The 18,763-nt window shown below is 39.6% G+C and overlaps 1 protein-coding gene across 1 annotated transcript; it reads left to right on the forward strand.

Annotated features, from left to right (window-relative positions):
* Positions 1-702: 702 nt before the first annotated feature.
* On the forward strand, positions 703-4,897 carry SOSTDC1 (sclerostin domain containing 1). Its single transcript, XM_061469225.1, has 2 exons — positions 703-1,349; positions 3,530-4,897. Exons 1-2 carry the CDS (start codon positions 1,025-1,027, stop codon positions 3,943-3,945), a joined length of 741 nt encoding a protein of 246 aa, XP_061325209.1. The 5' UTR covers positions 703-1,024; the 3' UTR covers positions 3,946-4,897.
* The last annotated feature ends 13,866 nt before the right edge of the window (positions 4,898-18,763 follow it).

Below are 18,763 nucleotides of genomic sequence, written 5' to 3' on the forward strand. Positions count from 1 at the left end.
TCTGACCTTTGCATAATGTGGCCTTCTGCATGGTTGTGCTCTTTCCCAAGAACAAGTTTTCCTTTTAATTAGAACACTAGAGCTTTCAGTGTGGATTACTGTTATTTTATTTACAAGGAAAATCTACAGAGCATTCACCATGCTGCAGACAAGCATTGGCCTATTGACAGCATCTCAATTTACACTACCATTTGGATTTGGGCCATGTAATTCGATGTAAAAGAAGGTAAGTGTGTGACACAGTAAAATGGTATGCCAAAATAAAGATTATTCTTTCCTCTTTGTTTTCTTTATCACATGAAGTAATACATTAAAAATATACGAACGCTCTAGGCAATGTAGAAAACTAAAAAGGACTAGTTTGGTGAATGAGCATAGTGAGAGGCTATGAATATGGATATGTTTGTACTAAGGAGCCTAGAGGAGATACTTTTTATGTGTTGTAATACAGAAATATATACTTGTAACTCTGCACATCAGGGAGAGAATATTCCCCTAAAACAAGTACTTTCTCTAGCAGTGCTCCTTGTTGATCAAAGCTGCATAATTTAAAGCATCTAGAGGCAACTTTAAATTATTCACAGTATTTTTTTTTAAGTGATTTGGTGTATTGCAGACAGTCGTTGTGTATCTAGCAACCTGCTGTAAGTTCTATAAACTTTTGCATTCTTACAGAACTAGCAAGTTTTCTGAAAGTCACGTTCGAGAAGAGGGGACAGGACTTTGCATAACAGGAGCAACCGTGTTAGCCACATCACACAAAAATGCCAGGCATGCAAGGCAATACGGAATGGCTGGACAGAGCCAGCAGCCTCTAGATCTCAGCCCAAATGTTGCTATGTGGTGCCTAAGAGTTTTCTGATACCCTCAAAAGCCCCAAATAGGAATCCTGCAATTAATGCGTCTAACTCCTCCTTTACTGCAGTCTCCTCTCCTATTGGTAAAAGGTCTTCCCAGGCTCATGTGGGGATCCCACCCCTTTTGTGGGTTTTCATTCTGAAGCTATCCACAACTTTACACCTGAATGAATGCCAAGCCTCTCTCAATATATAAAGGAAACCTTCAAGAGCAATTTCAGAGCTACCCAGAAGAAGCAGAGGAAAACGATTTCATCCAGCTCTGTCAGACAGAGCCTGAACCAACCATGCTTCTCCCTGCTATTCACTTCTATGGCTTTCTCCTAGCTTGCATCTTCACGAAAAGCTACTTGGCTTTCAAGAACGATGCCACAGAGATACTTTATTCGCACGTTGTTAAACCTGCTGCGGCGAGCCCAAGCAGCAACAGCACGTTGAATCAAGCCAGGAATGGAGGCAGGCACTACACCAGCACTGGATCTGACCGTAACAGTGAGTATCCTACTGGCGGCACTTCCACCGCGCCCCTCTGCCCGTGCCCCTCTGGCAGCCCCGGCCCAGCAGCAGAGCGGAGTCCCCTGGCAGCGACGCCCCTCCGCAGCTCGCTTTGTCCCGAGCCCGGCGCTGCAGGGAACCCGCGCCTCGGGGAAGCAGGGGCAAGAGAAGATGCTGCTGGTTCCCGGCTGGGACCTGCCTCGCCGGGCGGCCCCCGAGCAAAACTCCCTCCCCCCCCCGTGCGAGTCCTGCAGGACCGGCTCTCTCGGGCAGGTTCCTTCCTGAGGGAGGTTCATCCAGGAACGCCGGGGCTTATGGGTTATCCGGCAGCGAAGCGAGATAAAGGAAAAGGATGGGCATTTCTAAAGCGCTCGCTTTCTTAATTCTCCCTCCCACTGCGGTCAGGAGAGATCTCTGGGCTATTATTCAAATGCAATAAAAAACTCCGAATTTTGTTCCCGCTGTTTAGCTTTACTTCCTGCTGTAGCACTTACCTGCTTAACACCTCCAGCAAAAGTAAACAAATCAGCTCGTCATTTACCTACGATCTCTGCTCTGACTTGCATTATTATATCTAGTCTTTTTCTGCTGAGCTTTATGTATGTATGTCAGATACATGGGACAAAACCTTCTGCTGACTTTGTCTGTGCCCTCCTCTGTCCGCCTCCTTAAAATGAAAGAAATCCAAATAAAGAAACACGCACTCCAAGCCACCCACAACAATTCAATAAAACTAGCGTCATCCCTGGAAAGTGAAGGCAAAAAGTGCCACAGATACCTTGCAGCTAAGCCAGGTGTGTCAGTTTCTGTGAATGCTCACGGTTTAAGCACACAGGAAACATCTCATCATTAGGAGATTACTAGAGCAGCCCAGTAGGTATTAATCGTCAAAGAGCTGTCACTGGAGAAAAGCTGAGCCAGGAAAGGCATAAAAACAGTAGGAGAAACAAAATCAAATCTGCGACCAGCTGCTTCCAGGTACATTCCTGAGTGCAGCTGCAGGAAGGCGAGATGGAATCCTTCCTGAAAGGCAGGCGGGAGAACGCTCCTGCAAACAGCCCCTTGGAGCAGTCCCCTGGACTGCCCATCCTGAGACGCAGGGGACAGGGTGAAGTAATCTTCACTCGGTGTCTCTGTTCAGAACTTGCTTCCAAAAATCCAAGTAGAAGCAGAAGCAGCCTGTTGCTGTGATATGTAGATGTACCTTCAAAGTCTTTTATGATTCACTCTAAAATGTTTCTAGTAATTACTTCTATTTTTAAGGCGTTAGTTAATTGCATTGTGTGTAGCATCCGCGCTGTAATTGTCCTTCAGAAAGAGGGAGAGCACAGCCAGTAAAGACTGCTTATTAAAATTAAGCGTACTGTGGGCGTTTATTTCAAAGTGTAATTACTGAAATAAACAGTTGTGTTTATTGCAGGGTGCCGAGCTGCACATACAGACGGGTACAAACATGCCTGTAATAGAAGCTCTGCATGTTCATTCTATGTCAGTTGCCTGAGATAATCTGCAGAATCCTCTATGTTGCATACAATATAAAGACTACTACAGGTACAGAGATGGTGTTCCCCTGAGGACAGAACAACCACTCTGAAATCCTTACTGCTAATCATTCCAACTTTAGATGCAGAATGCCAGTCCCTGGTAACCAGCTATTGTCACTTCTGCAGCGTCTGTGTTCAGAGCAGCAGTGCTCTTCTCAGTCCACTGTAACCGTGGAATGAGATGAAACATACTATTTGAAATTCATTTAAAAGCATACAAACAGTTTCCAAAGCACTATTTCCCTGCTTGCTAATGATCAAACATAATTACTGTAAACATCACAGAGCAGATTCCCTAGACTGAGAACAAGCAGGAAACATTTCTTCCCTTGGGGCATTTTTTCTCTTCTAAAAGGTATGTCCCTGAGAAGAAGGATACGGAATAAAACTGCCTCTTTCACCACAACTGCTGAAATGCATCTCATTATCATTTCTTTCTGCTGTGGTAATAGCCAGAGATACCATCAGCACTCTAGGCCCTTCTGTTGGGGGATACAACAGTAAAAAGATGTCCTGTAAAGATTACAGCCTAATTTAACTTCTGCAAAACATAGTCTGTTAATGTGGAAATGACTGGTTGAGGAAATCCCTCCATTCTGAATCTCAGTGTTTATTATTCTGTGCATTCTGCAGATCGTGTTCAAGTTGGCTGTCGAGAACTGAGATCCACCAAGTACATTTCTGATGGCCAGTGCACCAGCATCAACCCGCTAAAGGAGCTGGTGTGTGCTGGTGAATGCCTCCCTTTGCCGCTGCTTCCCAACTGGATTGGAGGAGGTTATGGAACCAAGTACTGGAGCAGGCGGAGTTCGCAAGAGTGGAGATGTGTCAACGACAAAACTCGCACCCAGAGGATCCAGCTTCAGTGCCAGGACGGAAGTATAAGAACCTACAAAATAACTGTGGTCACAGCCTGCAAGTGCAAGAGATACACCAGGCAGCATAATGAGTCCAGCCACAATTTTGAGGGACCCTCTCAAGCAAAACCTATCCAGCATCACAAAGAGCGGAAAAGAGCCAGTAAATCCAGCAAACATAGTACAAGTTAGAAGTCAGATGTTCTCTACTCACTCATCTCCCTCTCCTTGTGCCAAAATTGAACTCACCTGTAACCATTTGCTTTACCATTCTGACTGCTTAAAGACAAGTCTGCCATTGCTGTGTTCTCAGCTGACACTACATGCTTATTGCTTTGACCAAAACCGGAGGGGCATTCTCAGCATTTGGACCTTTCGGGTGATTTTCCAAATGCTCAAGATGGGGAACAACACAAGCCTTCCAAACCCACACAATGAACTTTTATGTTTTCTCCAGCCATGGAGGGAAAGAAAATTTGCCATGAATATTCACTGAAGTCTATTTTGTAAAAAGATGCTTTGTTGTGTGTTTTCATGAGAACAGTTATCTGTCTATTGCCTTCTATATTGTGTTTTCATGAGAACAGTTATCTATTGCCTTCTGTATCATGTTTTATGAACTTCTGAAAACAGCTTAAAAAATAAAACACCTAGCACCTGCTTTCAGATTCATTCTGAACAAAAATGCCTTGCATGCTGACCTTTCTCTTATCTCAGTATACCAAAAATTAAAATATGCATGGCAGCAATCAAAAAGTAAAGCTGAACAAACTATTTATTTGTTGTTTTAATTATTTAATGAGCTTTTATGTGTGTTATTTCCCTCCAGAATGTTCTTATGTTTATAGCTTTTCTCATTTATCAAAGTATTTTTCTATGATTTGTGGCTGGATTAGAACATACATTTTGTAGATAATGTAAAATAGACATTTTAGCATTCTTGGTATATATATTTCCATTTTGAACATTCATAGACTTAGGTGTTATTTTGAAGTAGCAACATGAAAATGGTTGGTTTTTTCTTTTTCACTCTACACTCTGTGTTATTTTGTTTACAAGTGTGCAATCAAAGACAGATCTGGTGACTTGCTGTCAAATCCATTGGGTTTTTTTTTCTTTACAAAAATAAACACTGCTAAAACCTCTGTTGTCTGGTTCTATGTATGAAAATGCACATGTTGTAATTACTCACAACATTCAATCTTTAAACATAGGAGAAAATTATTTGGTTAAGAAAAACTATCCATGATATTCAAGATTAAAACAATCTTCCTGAGGAGTCTTTTTGGATGTATAGATGTAATATGGCCATTTAACAGATAGTGCTTATTAATGGTCTGAGCCAGGTTCATACTTAATTCTCAAGTTGCACATTGCAGAGGTGTGTATTTAGGAAGTTTTACAAGCTAGTAAGTGATGATCAAGTACATTAGTACATTAGTGATGATCAAGTACAAAGAGGAATGGTAAAAATAGCAAGCAGTTTCACCTATCCCACAGAGCCAATAGAGTCCTACACATTATCCACAAATTCCTATAGAATGCATCTGGAAATGTACAGAAGGCAGTCTACCTTCCAACACATAGTCTGTGAATTACCTGTCCATAATCTTTCAAGCTATAGTGAAACACGATGGGCAAGGTTTCATCATGGGATTCTGTGGTTCTTAAATCATTAACTTTTACAACCCACTTGCACCCAAAGAAAAGATTACACAAGAAGAAAGTAATGAAAATTCTTTCCTGATAAAGTCTCACATAAGCTCTCTTTGACATTCTCTTTATCTCATTCCATTTTGCATTTTAATTCCAAAAGATTAATCATGAAGCTCTTGGCAGAGATCTTCCTTGGTTGTTAATGCAAAACTGTTTGAAAATCACTGCTACTGTTTGACTTACTGAATCCTAAATTTTATTGACAAAATTTAATAATTTTTCCTCAAAGCTGCCTTCAAGAATTATTTTTAAAATCTGCTATATGTAAGAAATATACATACTTTTTTAGTTTAGGGTTTGTTTTTTTTTGATCTCGTGGTGGTACAGTTAAAAACCATTGCATTGATGACCTAGCTGTTTCAAGTTTAATTCTATGATCAGGAAAAAATCAGAACAATGAGATCAGAGACCATTTAAACTTACATTCTGTGATCTGAAAGGCGCTTCTTTTAAGCCTAAGAGGATAGATGATGAATAAAAGTGTGAGCAGAGAGAGATGACATGACATTGCTCCTAGGCATATCAGTCCATGGACCTACAGCTATCCTAGGTTTTTATTTTAAACAGACATTACAGTCTCATTCAATCAATTTTATAAAGGAAAGATTATAATGTAATCATAGAATCATAGAATAGTTAGGGTTGGAAAAGACCTTAAGATCATCTAGTTCCAACCTCTCTGCCATGCTAAACCATGTCACCCAAGGCTCTGTGCTCATTATCCCCAAATGCCAAACATCTATCCATTTTTAAATTGTTCTCCAACTTCTTCAAGATGATAAAGCACAGAAGATTGAGATAACAGACCGAAATCTAACCAAAATTATTTTCAAAGCCAATAGCCACTACATGTCAGTAAAGTTGCCCTGCCTGTTCTGTGCTTGACTCCCAGAAATAAGAATGATGAAAAAACCCCACACATCTTGCCCACGACTCTTCTACAGTCAGTGAAGTTTGACTGTAGTAAAAATATGCACATTTAATAAGAGTTTGCATTTAGCAATGGAAATGATAATTCCTACTTCATCTTTTCACACAGAACTACCTTAAGGGGAATAGTTCGACAGACTTCCATTAAGATGACTTCATCAAACTTTTCTGGACATGTTACTGAAAGACCACAGGCCCATCTCTAAGCCTGGAATATTTGAGGGGACATGAGGGAAGCCAGCAAGAGCTTTGTCCATCAGCAGCAACTCAACTTTGAAGTGCCACCTGATTTAGCTATGGTCTCTTCTCTGGCCAAGGCTTTGGCCTTTTGTGGGCGAGATCTGCAGCAAAGCAGGGTTAAAAATATGTTAATCTTGAATTTTCATCAGGAATAATGTTACCCTTTGTGACTCATCTCCTAGCTCTGAATGCTTTAATCTGGCCTATACAATCTGCCTTCTGTTTCATCCTGTTACATGTGAACTCACAGGGCTTTACTCAAGGATCCAGCAAAAGGCATTTATGTAAGTACATCCAACTAGTTTTTTCTGTATAGAGGATCTTCAGCATGCAAAGTTGCAGTGGGTAGGATATGGGTATCTTGTACCTACAGTGGAGAATCTTGCCACAGTTTCTAAAAGATTCAATTAAAAAATAGTAGTGCTTAAACTAAAATAATGTTAAATATGATACATCTTATGTTTGATTTATAACGAGTTAAAACGGAAAGACAACATGCTAGGATTTTCTTAGTTTTCACCTGAAATACTAAGCCAAAGAGATATAAGAACCATGTAAATGTTTTAAAAAAGCATAACATATAGTCAGATCACACAAGATTTTATACAAATTAGACTGCTAAATAGTCTAGATTTATTACACTAAGAATATACAGAAGTTGACTTTCTCAACAACATCCTAATATCCAAGCAGATCACTAAGCCTTAGTGCTTCTTAAAAACCATTTCAAACATCTTAAAAAAGAACAATTTTTAAAGTTCTCATACTTGCATCTTTAGAAAACTAAAAGTGAAGAAATTAGAAATAACATGTTAATCTGTCACTAGTATGTCATTGCTTTTGAACTGATGAAAACTGCCCCCAGCTAAGGGGTAAATTGTTTTATAATGAATGGAAATCCATTTTCCTTAGACATCACTAGGAATAAACTTACAGATGCTGGTTGTTTTGGTAACATGGTAGCATGCAGAGGCACACTTTGCAGAGGCAGTGGTAGACAGTATGTGTCACTAAGACAGCATCAACTGTGGAAGTCAGAAGGGCCTGACACTTGTAGTCTAGACCAGAAAAGCCCTTGAGAAATTTATTTATTCATTCAGTTTTTTTAGTAATAGGCACAAGTCTGTTGCTCTCTCCTTTCCAGCAGCCTTGAATCAAACCATGCAGTCCAAGTTCAAGCATTTGTTTGGAAATACATCAGACATTTGAATAACAGCCTTCAAAATACCTAACAGATTTCTGCCAGTAAATCACTGTAGTCCTTGTCACCTTGACCTTTATATCCTTTCTAAAGAAGGACAACATTAATCAAGAAAGGACTGTTCAATACATTCCACTGTGAGAGTCTTGTTGCTACAGTATTAACCTGGAGGTGTTCAGTGGAAAATTATAAGGAATCCTTAGTGTTGGAAGGTGTCCTATTCTCATGATGCATTTCCTTTCCCGTAGGCCAGGCAAGAGGCTTTGATTTTAAGTTCACTGACATGCACATAAACATCACTCCAGGCCAAAACTGAAAAATTTCTAGAGATTTATGAGTTAAGCAGACATTCTGTCACTGGATTTAACTTTCCCTGAACGTTGCCCCACAACAGAAAGCCTGCCCATGCATCTTTCTGAAATGCATCAAGCCCTTCACCTCACTCATCGTATGAGTTATGTGGCCTGACACGCTGAAAAAGTGTGATTTTCAAGTGACATTGCCTACCACTGAGTTAATATTCAAACATCTACCTTCCTCGGCACTTCCATGACAAAAAAATACTCTTCATTCTTAATTAATGCTCATCAAACTACATGCCATGAAAAGTCTCTTTGCTAAGAAAAATCTCTACAAAATTTGACTGTAACTCTGGTTTGGGAGTTTGTTTTTTCTTAACTCACTTTGGTTTGACAACATAGTATAATGAATGAGGCAGTTTTATAGTACCTCACTGGAGTTCAGGCCTGAATGTCACTATACAACCAAAAAAAAAAAAAAAAAGAGAGGATGTAATGAGGATCACTGACTGTAATAAGGCTGTTTGTGGAATATGGTACTTCATCAATGTAAAGGAAAATAAGAAAAACAAACCCTCAGCTATTTGGAAAAGAGGCCTAAGTTAGAACACACTGCAACAATAATATAGTTCTGTTTACTAAACCCCAAAGACAACTGCTATCACAAAGTGACCTTTGTTATCATGTACTTTAGCAAAAAGTATTAAATCACCTGAAAATACTTTGTTGAACACTTTGTCTATTACTTGCCCCTGCCCTTTTTCAGCAGTTGTACAATACTGTATTATTGCCTCATTGTTTAAACGCTTAGCTGTTCTGAACTATACTTACCACAGCACACTTGCTTTTTGATACAGAAATACTACAAATCTCTTTTTAGAATGACTGGATGCATGAGTTTTGTATTTTGACTACCAAAAGTCTTGCTCTGACTTGAACTAGGAGTTGCACATTTGTTTTGTTTTGTTAACCCCAGTGAGAAGTGACTTAGTGAGGAAATTGCAAAGAAACTTAGTAAAAGAATAAAACAGTCTGTGAAGTCTGATGCTTTGGTGGGCTAAGGAAGAGCTAACCAAGCACATTCATTAAAGTTCTTTTATATGAAACAGTGCAGAGTTGATGGAGATGGCCTAAGGAGAAAAGAACTTTCTAGCCCTACCACAAGAACAGCCACTGACAAATAGAAGGACTGTGCAGAGCTTTAAAAGAGGCTCTGTAGCACAAAAACTTTGCTTTAATTGCAGCTGAAGCAAGTTTAAACATCTGTTACTTGTTAGATTATTATTTTATTTATTTACTTATTTATTTATTCATTTATTTTGGGATGGGTTGAAGAAAGCTCTTTTAGATTCCCTACGGCCATTAAGCTGGGATGGAGAACAGAGGTCTGAGTGTTTCTATAATGTAAAACTGCAAAAGTTTTGGTTGTAGCAAGGACCGCTTGCCCTTCTCCTCCCTCTCCCCCTGAAAAAACCTGCTGAAACTTTTGCTTTTGTACATATTTACTGAAATTTTTAGGAAGGTAGCCAGAACAGCTTATAGCAGAGGGGAATGGGTTGTATCACTGCACTGCATCTTTTGTGTGCAGATACTGTAATGTCTGAATCTGCAGGTGTCTAGAAGAGGAGAAAGAAGAGAAAATGAATTAAAAAAAAAAAGGAACAGAATGACATGCGCAAGACAGCATGTGTTGCATGTCCTTCATTTTCTTCTGATCATCACAACTTTTTATGAGACTTCAGAAGACTTGTTCTGTCTGCAGATGCCAAGCCAGACATTAGCCAATGCACATGCTACCCTTGGGATTTAACAGACTGTCAAGTTGAAATTCACATGGTAGATAACCATTTCTGACCGTCTTCTCTTGCCATGCAAGGAAGGAGAAGAATGCATAGCACACTGTGTCTGTAAAATCCACGCATTCCATACTGAACCAGAGCAAATCAGGGAAACTTCAGAATCTGACATCCATAGAAACTCATGTTTCACTGCATTGGTCATGTCTTCTGGTGGGTGACCACAATGTCCTCCATCTGAAGAGAAAGAATACTGCCTAAGCTGAAAAAGTTCACATACAGGTTTCTTAGAATGCTATCAGTCTACCACACACCTGAACTTCCCTGTTGAAGAATTTGGCTCAAAATCCTGCTTACAAACTACATAAACTCTATCAGTAAGTTCCCTCTCAGTGTTACCCTTGGGAAATTACAGTAATCTGATTTTGTGAACAAGACCATTACAAAAACAAGTAGTGAGCTATCCATAAAACCTCTTTCAGGTGCCCTGCAATTATTGTCCCCGTATTTTCATTTGAATTCTCTGTAATCAGTTATGAATCTTGACAATTCTGCCAGAAGAAAATATTTGCAACATCCTTTGAGAAGAATAAAGAAAATACTAAGATGGATTTCCATTTTCATTTGCTAAATCCTCTTTCCCATGGGGTTTCAATGACCAAACTCAATCTTTCCAGTAGTTAGGTTACTTGTCCCCAAATTCTGTTCCAAAACACACACACACACACACACAAATGCATTAATCTATTTTCTGAAATGTTTGGTACTGAAAATAATGTATGTAGAAGCCAAAGTGTACTGGCACAGGTAAGTGTCAGGAAGAATTTTCAAAGTAAGATGAGTTGGACTGCATTACTCAGGAAAACAGTAACAGGATACAGAGCATTTTTCGTTAAGTGGCTGGCTGGCATCCAGTTAGATTAGTATGTTGGAAAATGGTTAATCTTTGATGGTTGCTCAGTGGTATACGTTAAACAGGCTGAACCTCTGTATAATTGCTGGATGACAGGCAGCCATATTGCTGCAGTGAGGAAAAATCTGTGACCTTGATCTTTTTAAAAACTGAACACGATCAAAAGACTGACCCCTTCCAATCTGACATTTTCTGGCTAAAACTGAACAAGCCAGCAAAGTATGAGAAAAAAGGATTAGGATAAGACTACTGTTTTAGGGACTACCATCCTGCAGGTTTTGCTTACTATAAATCAACTGTTTAGAAAGATAAAAAAGATTCACAAACCTTTCCATAGGGCAGGCTGGATTTTAAGGCACTTGCCTTACAAACTACTAAAACCACTAAAAATTCAAGAGAAGAGTGGAAAAATGAAATAGCTCCACATAATTGTTTTGTCTAATCTGTACCATACAATTCCACAATGAAGGTGAAGTCCAATTTTTGGGTTGGATGGCATCTTGTTTTACCTGCTGCATTTTCAGTCCCTGATGGTATAGCTAGGACCAGTCTTCATTTGTTACGTAAAAATTTACATGGATGGAATCCCTCCTACATGAGCTCTGGCAAACTGAGTTCATCTGTGTTCTTCAGACATGGGACTAATGAATAACATTCCCGGTATTCTAAGAGTAAGGAACATTAGTAACATGACAAGAGATGCAGAAGCAATACTTCCAGTGTAGTAATACCTAGTAAAGCTTGTACCAAATCCGCACATTTTCGTTGCTGTTTTTTGATTATCTTCATCACTTTTAAGTTTGGTGAATTGTTTCATATTCCTTCACAAACATTCCATGGAGATATAACACAGAACATGGTAAACCAATAAAACACAGTATAATGACATATATACACCAAAATAAAAACAAACTAAAACTTAAGAGCATTGAAAATCCCAACTCTATTCCAAACCTAAGTTCAGCTCCTTGGTATTTTCTAATGTTCCACTACACCATTACATATTACTGGCACCTGTGGCTTAATACCACATATTTAACCAGTTCATAGACTACCCCTCCTTTGAATCACTTTGGGAAAAAGAAACTACCTTTAGTCTTTCCTCAGAAATAACTGTTTCTCCAGTCACAACTGGATGTCTATCAAAAAAGAATAAATTAAACACTGCTTGTTTATCATTTGTTGTTTTTTTCTGTTGTTTTTTGTTGGTTTTTTTTTTCACTGAGATGATAGGGCACTATCCTAATGGCTGGTACCTGCTGTCACAGTGACAGTGGAAAACAGCTTCTGGGATTTCTGTCCCTCAACTTACAGGTCTTAATCTTTGTTAGGGTCACCATACAATGCACCCTGACAGTTGAACACCCTAAACCACAATTCCTATACAACAGCATAATAAATAGCAATGTTAAAATTGTGCAGCTAGGCCTACCCGACCTTGGCATTACTTAACATCTGACCAACATACCTAGAACCTAAAAAGACCCTTCCAAATGCTTAAAACTAGTCAACCATTTCTAAGAAAAAATTACACGAGGCCTCCATCTCATCACACATGTTAAAGCACTCCCCAAAGTATTAGAAGAATTTCTTGAAGTCTTTAACTTTTCTGAATTCCACTAGTCAGGGGCACTCATGAATTGCTGGATTAGATACTACGGGGTTATTCTCTTATCTTTAAATTGTTTTATTTTGTGTACACAAAATACTCATTAGCTCTTGAACTAACTTTCCATACCCCAGGGAAACAGTTCAAAGGATTACCAAGTAGAGAACAGGTAAACACTCCAGGGTGAATATAACATTTTAGTGAAGCTACAAAATATGTGTCAAACATCAAATGAAATCTGTCAATTTTTTTCTAGCACTTGCACAGAACATAAGCAAGATGCTACCTCTGTGTATCAAGTATTCATAGATTGTAGAAGAAATTTATCTACTAGAATCATGTAAAACAATGCCAAAGATGTGACATAAAACATACAACAGGTGAAACATCAACATACATTTCTCAACACCTACCTACAATGACATGCAAGTATGAAAGCACTCCATTGCTTTCCTTTACATTTCCTTTACATTTGCAGCATATATATTTTCTATTTATATTATTTAGCGTATATATTCTTTATTTATTCAACTATTCTTTATTCTCTTCAACTATTAACAAACTAAAATTCATAGAACACTTCTACTTCATTAACTAGAATTTACAGCTTGTTACAGCATTTTGTCAAAAATCAAAAGCATACACCAGAAATATGTTGCAGAACTGCATATGAAGGCAACAGCACTTAGAATTCCCATTAGGAATTTAATCAATAGGTGATTCTATGCACATTATGTATTAAGCAGGTAAGCACTCTTCATGTTCAATAGTCAACTGTTTACATGACTTAAGTTATGCATGTGATAACTCTCTTACTGAATACATGCTGTTTTGATCTCATTTTCACCTGGCAATAGGAGCAAATCAATAGCGTAACACTTCATGCTGTGCTTTCTTAATGTTGTTCATACAGCACAACACTATATTCCACACATCTATAGCATCTTTCACCAAAGACTCTCAGAGCAATAAATAGTCCTTTGCAATCACATTTTTAAAAATACAAAAATCAAAATAAGCTAACAGAAGATTTTCCCGAAGGTGTTAATTCTGATGTGGAGGGAAAAGAATTTTGCCTTTTAAACATTCCACTATCTATAATACCGCCCCAAGCTATAGGCTGTCTGTGACATGATGCTGACTTGGGAACCACGGTCACCACAGAGCAAATACTCTGGGGCAGCTGCTGTGCAAGACTGAAACAGCGAAGATATAAGGTAGTCCAAAAGGACTGTGTGGAGGGTCAATTAGGTCTCAGTCACAAACGACAAGCAAAAGACTGTGAATAGCATAAAATAAAACTCTCACACAATTATCTGGTGGTCAGTCACAACTGAAATGAAGTATCTGTGAACAAAATGCCTACCCAGACTATGCTTTCTTATTTTTTTCATATATAGAGGCAGAAATTACGATGAAGCCTAAGACTTTAAGATCTCACAGTAACTGCTATGACTAGCAACAGACATGCAAGATAAAACCTGAAATAGAATCTTTTGGGGGACTTTCTAATCGCTTGAGATATCCAAAGAACCTGTGTCTGTCTCTGTAAACAGTGACTTCAACAGTTATAGACAGTTACTGGTGAATTAAAGGAAGTCAAGACTGCTATCCTACTTGAATAGAAAAAGTCTTAAAAGAACAGACATTCCACTTGCTTACTTAAAGCTCTGGATGTTAATTTCATGGCTTGCCACCACTGAAGTAATAGCTTCTATAGCTGGATAAAATTAGTGAACTACAATCCTGCAAACCCAAGGTTCCAGCTAAGAGCCTGCATCACTCTCAGAATGCTGCAGATACTATGTTACCTGCAAGAATGGCTCTCATATTTTAAATATTTTTAGCTTTACGTTGTCCTTTACAGATCTTGCACTTCCACTGTAGGAAGTATTGTTTGTTTTTTTTTTTGGGGGGGGGGGTGTTTTTTGTTTAGTTTTTCTTTTTTTGTAATTTTGCTTTTGCAATTCACTTTAATTTTAAAAATGTTAATTGATTGCATGCATTTCCCTTTAAAACATAAAATAGTGAACCTTGCTGCTGGTCAAGAAAAAAGAAATTCATCTTATTTTGCCTTCATTAAAAGCGAAATGATTCCAAAGTTTACAAATGACTTTGAAAAATGGATAGAAAATCTTGCAATTAATATATACCATATCTACGGAAGACTCAACTGCAACTTTAAATTAAGAAATTTTATTCTTTTACTCATTTTTCACAAAAACCTTTCAGCATGATTTCTATCACTTCAATAACAATGTTCTCTGGAAACACTATTATGAGTTTCAGACTTAGATGATTTTTTTCCCCCAGCAATTAAATTTTCAGGTGAATTTCACTTCTGTAATTTGATTCCAATTTGTATGCATCTTCTTTCTTCAATAAAAAAGAAAAAAACCCACTTTTCTTGTCAAACATATCACTGGCATATTTACTGCATAATTGCAGACTACTACTGTGGTTTCAGCTGTTATACCCCTGCACAGAAATGATGAATTTGCCTGCTCCTAATTTGCTTTGAGGCAAAAATGCTGCCTCTGCCCTTTTTATGCAATAAAAACTGTGCAAAATTGCTCTCCTAGTATGTGTGAATTTTTACCCCACTTCAAACGTTTATATATGAACATGCACATATATGCACAATAACCAAATTATTAGATTGATTCAATAAAATAATGCAAAGTGGAATGAAACTGAAGCAAATTATGTATGCACAAAATGCCACTGTGTTTCATTGCATGTATCAAATATTAAAAAGATGTGAAACCGAAAATCCTAATTTTCTTAACTCATGCTAAGACACAGAATAAATTGATACTGATGTTAAGTACACCCTTCTATGTTGCTAAGAAAACAGAAAGTAAAAGAAGAAATAGCAGTTAACAAGATCAGTGATCAGTCTTCTCAAGACTCCAAGAATCTAATCTGAAGGGCTTACTGAAGGAACTAACAAGTGCTATCAACAAAATACAAGAACTTTTTACCCCAGAGGGACTGTGGAAAGCATGAAAACTTCTGAAGAATGATGTTCAAGTACAGCCAAAAGCAGTTTCTAAGTGCTGCTTTGCTGGATCATCAAATCTTGACATAAATTTATAACATATTTGACAATACTGAAGTTAGCATCCATCAAAGTTATTATCAAATATAATTTCTTCTGGACAGATCAAGCCTTGTCCACCAAACATAGTAAGGAAAAGGCTTGAGAACAAGAATGGAACCCATTTTGGCACGTGATCCTCTTTCTTCAAGTTCTCTTGCCTTTTTATCCTTCACATTAGAAATTAACATCCATGAAAGAAATGAAGTGGGGAAACACTGGATGGGCAAGACAGAAGGTCCTAGGCACAACAGACTGTTGGAGTAGGAGAAAACACGCAAAACCATAGTGTGAAGAAGGAAGGGGAAAATAGTTCTGTGTTTGTGTTTGTGAACATCCTACTTACCTACCCCTCAGAACCAATGTACAGTTGGAGGAGCCATGGGAACTAAAAAGACCTTACTGTGCTCTTTATAATAATGAAAACAAGAAAAATGTTTGGAAAATCAGCTACAGTTGACTAGATTAATGTCTGTGCTCTTTAGGAACGGAAGTATGAAGACCAGAGTCAGGAATTCAGAACGCCTGTTACACTGAAAAACTGGAAAAGGTCAGAACATTGCAGAACAACCTGATGAGAAAAACTCAGAATAATGTAATGTATGTGATCCAATATGACTGCAGATGCTGGAGGTACTCATCTTACGAAGAAAAAGTTGGGCATCTGATAACAAAGAAGTGATGCTGAATGGGTGGCAATTTGTACAGAGGGGAAATGTCAGGGCAAACTTGGAAGTCCTGAAAAGAGAGAACAGACAAATGTATGTCATCAGTAAGAAATCAGGTGTAGACAAATACTTTCCAAGGAAATAAAACATAAGACCCACTGAAAATGAAGAGAAACAAGTAAACATAGTTTATAAGCCAATGGATTTTCTAAAAGAAACTCCACCAAAAAAAAAAAAAATATTCCCCCATGATAAACAGTATGGAAGACAACTGGAGCAACACTTGTTCAGCTTCTAGCTAATGGTGAAAAGGGTCTCAATTCCACAAGTTTTTCAGCAATCTGTATAACTCATATCTTTTCCTCTTTTTTACATACCACTTTCTTTCACTTTCCATGGTAATACATTTATTCCTCACAGAAGCTTCTGAAGACGTCATAATCTAAAAGGCACATCTGTATGTTTTCATTTAAGGTATCTTCCTTCGTTTGCCATCAGTCCCTCTCATGTTTCACTATACAGTATGAGCTGATGTGATTTTTGTCCATTGTTACAACTGTCAAGACATCTCTACATGTAAAGGGACTATGTCCTCCACTGTGCTGGCCCATTTTCCAATTACTTTCCGGCTATTGCAGGCATCAAGGATATCTGTGAACTCTGCTTTTACTGACAAGGATCACTTTACTCCCATTGTGTGACTCTTATTTATGATGCCTCTGTGATCCCATATGATCATTCTACCCCAGCCCACTGCTGGCACTGGCAAAGCAGCCTAGCTGGGATATAACAAACTTCCTTCCATGCTGCTTTTTCAGTCAGACCCACTCTTCAGAAAAGTCTCCATATGTGTCCTACTTAGGTTCCTCTTAACTAAGAGAAACCTGGAAAACTGTAAATAAGTTAGCTTCTCTAAGAGTCCTGCAGACTTTAACGTCTCTGTTCATTTTAGCATACAAAGACAAGGATTTTCCCCCAGAATAATGTCAAAGAGGACAATGTTAGGGCCTGAGTGTAGCCTTCAAGTTTAGTTGTCTGAGTTAAGGAGTTCAGCTCACCAAGCCCAAGAAGAAAGTTAGAAGCAGGGATCTGACCCTCCTTTCCTCCTTTTCCCTTGGGAGCTACTTCTAAGCAGAGTCTTTATTGTTGGCCCCCTATATCTGCACCTGATCTGGTGCCCCCCTGACCTGGACCAGCATCCACTGGCTCAGCTTCCTGGCTAGCCCTGAGACTTGCTGCCTCACTGAGACCTCGCGGGTGATCACTAGACTATGCCTGACTCCAGGGCCCTGATCCTGGCTCATGCTTGGCATCTTGCTCCTTGCTGGTGAGGCTACTATTCTCATTTGCTTTGATACAGTGATCTGTTCCAGGCTCCCCTCCCCTACTGGAGTGGCTGGCCCTCTCTACTCCCTGACTGGTGTGAGCAACAAGCTCACAATAGTTCTTGCATATTTGCAAAGCTGTCTTTACAGCGAGATGTCCAAAATTTTCAGATGAGGGCAGAGCTTAGTGGTAGTATTTAAATGCACTCAAGTTATAATGTAAGACGTACAGTGAAGTCAGACATATCAACCTGAGACCTGTTTAGCTTATAACAAGTGCACCTCTCCTATGAAGACAGAGTTGGAGTTCAGCCTGGAGAAGGCTCTGGGATGACCTTACAACAGCCTTCCAGTGCCTAAAGCAGACCTACAAAAAAGCTGGAGAGGGCTTTAAGCTTAAAGAGGGTAGATCTGTGTTAGATATAAGGACCTCTTCATTATGAGGATGGTGGGAGACTGGCACGGGTTGCTCAGAGAAGCTGTGGCTGCCCCATCCCTGGCCGTGTCCAAGGCCAGGTTGAGCGTGGCTTTGAGCAACCTGGTCTAGTGGAAGGTGCTTCTGTATACAGCAGGGGGTTGGAACCGGATTATTTTCAAGGTCTCTTCCAACCTAAACCATTCTATGTCACACTTAGTAAGCCCCCTCCTCACTGGGCTGCGTCTCCTCTTCTACCTAATACGTATGAGCCCTAGGGAGTTTTCCAACCAACTTGTCTCACTACTGCCTACAGCAACCCCATGAGTTGAACGGGAACATCCCAGCTTCCAATTGACTTGACTACTGCTTCTTCAACCTTTCCCTCCTAAGATTAAGGGCAACGTAACCAGACTTGGGGAGGCGCCCCTAACCGCCTCGTACGGAAGCGGCTGCCCCACGGCCGGGGCTCCCATGAAGGCGCAGAGCCGGATTCAGCCCACCCTCCTCTCGGGTCCAGACACGCTGCATTTATCTCCTCGTCAGACAAGACACCTCACCGCGACCAGAAGAGCCCAGGGCCGGGCGGAACAAGCCCCGCAGAGACAGTGCCTCCCACCCCTCCCGGCATCACCGGACTGGAGACACGAACTACGACCCCCCAGGCAGGCGCAACGTTCAACGGCCTCAAGCCGCGCATGCGCTGGGCGGAGTGACCCGCGCGCCGCGCACTTAAAGGGACAATGGCTGCAGCGGCTGCTATCAGGCTGCTCCGTGTGTGCGGCGGAGCCGCCTGGG

The sequence above is a fragment of the Pezoporus flaviventris genome, unplaced genomic scaffold, assembly GCF_033815535.1.
Source record: "Pezoporus flaviventris isolate CSIRO_AGI_PZ_B2104156 unplaced genomic scaffold, CSIRO_AGI_Pfla_v1 ptg000055l, whole genome shotgun sequence".
NCBI classification, from domain to species: Eukaryota; Metazoa; Chordata; class Aves; order Psittaciformes; family Psittacidae; genus Pezoporus; species Pezoporus flaviventris.

Bases quoted from the DNA above. Each gene is read 5' to 3' on its own strand.
- SOSTDC1 (XM_061469225.1), top strand. From the start codon at position 1,025: ATGAATGCCAAGCCTCTCTCAATATATAAAGGAAACCTTCAAGAGCAA. The intron at 1,350-3,529 runs GTGAGTATCCTA...TGCATTCTGCAG, and splicing joins CACTGGATCTGACCGTAACA to ATCGTGTTCAAGTTGGCTGT.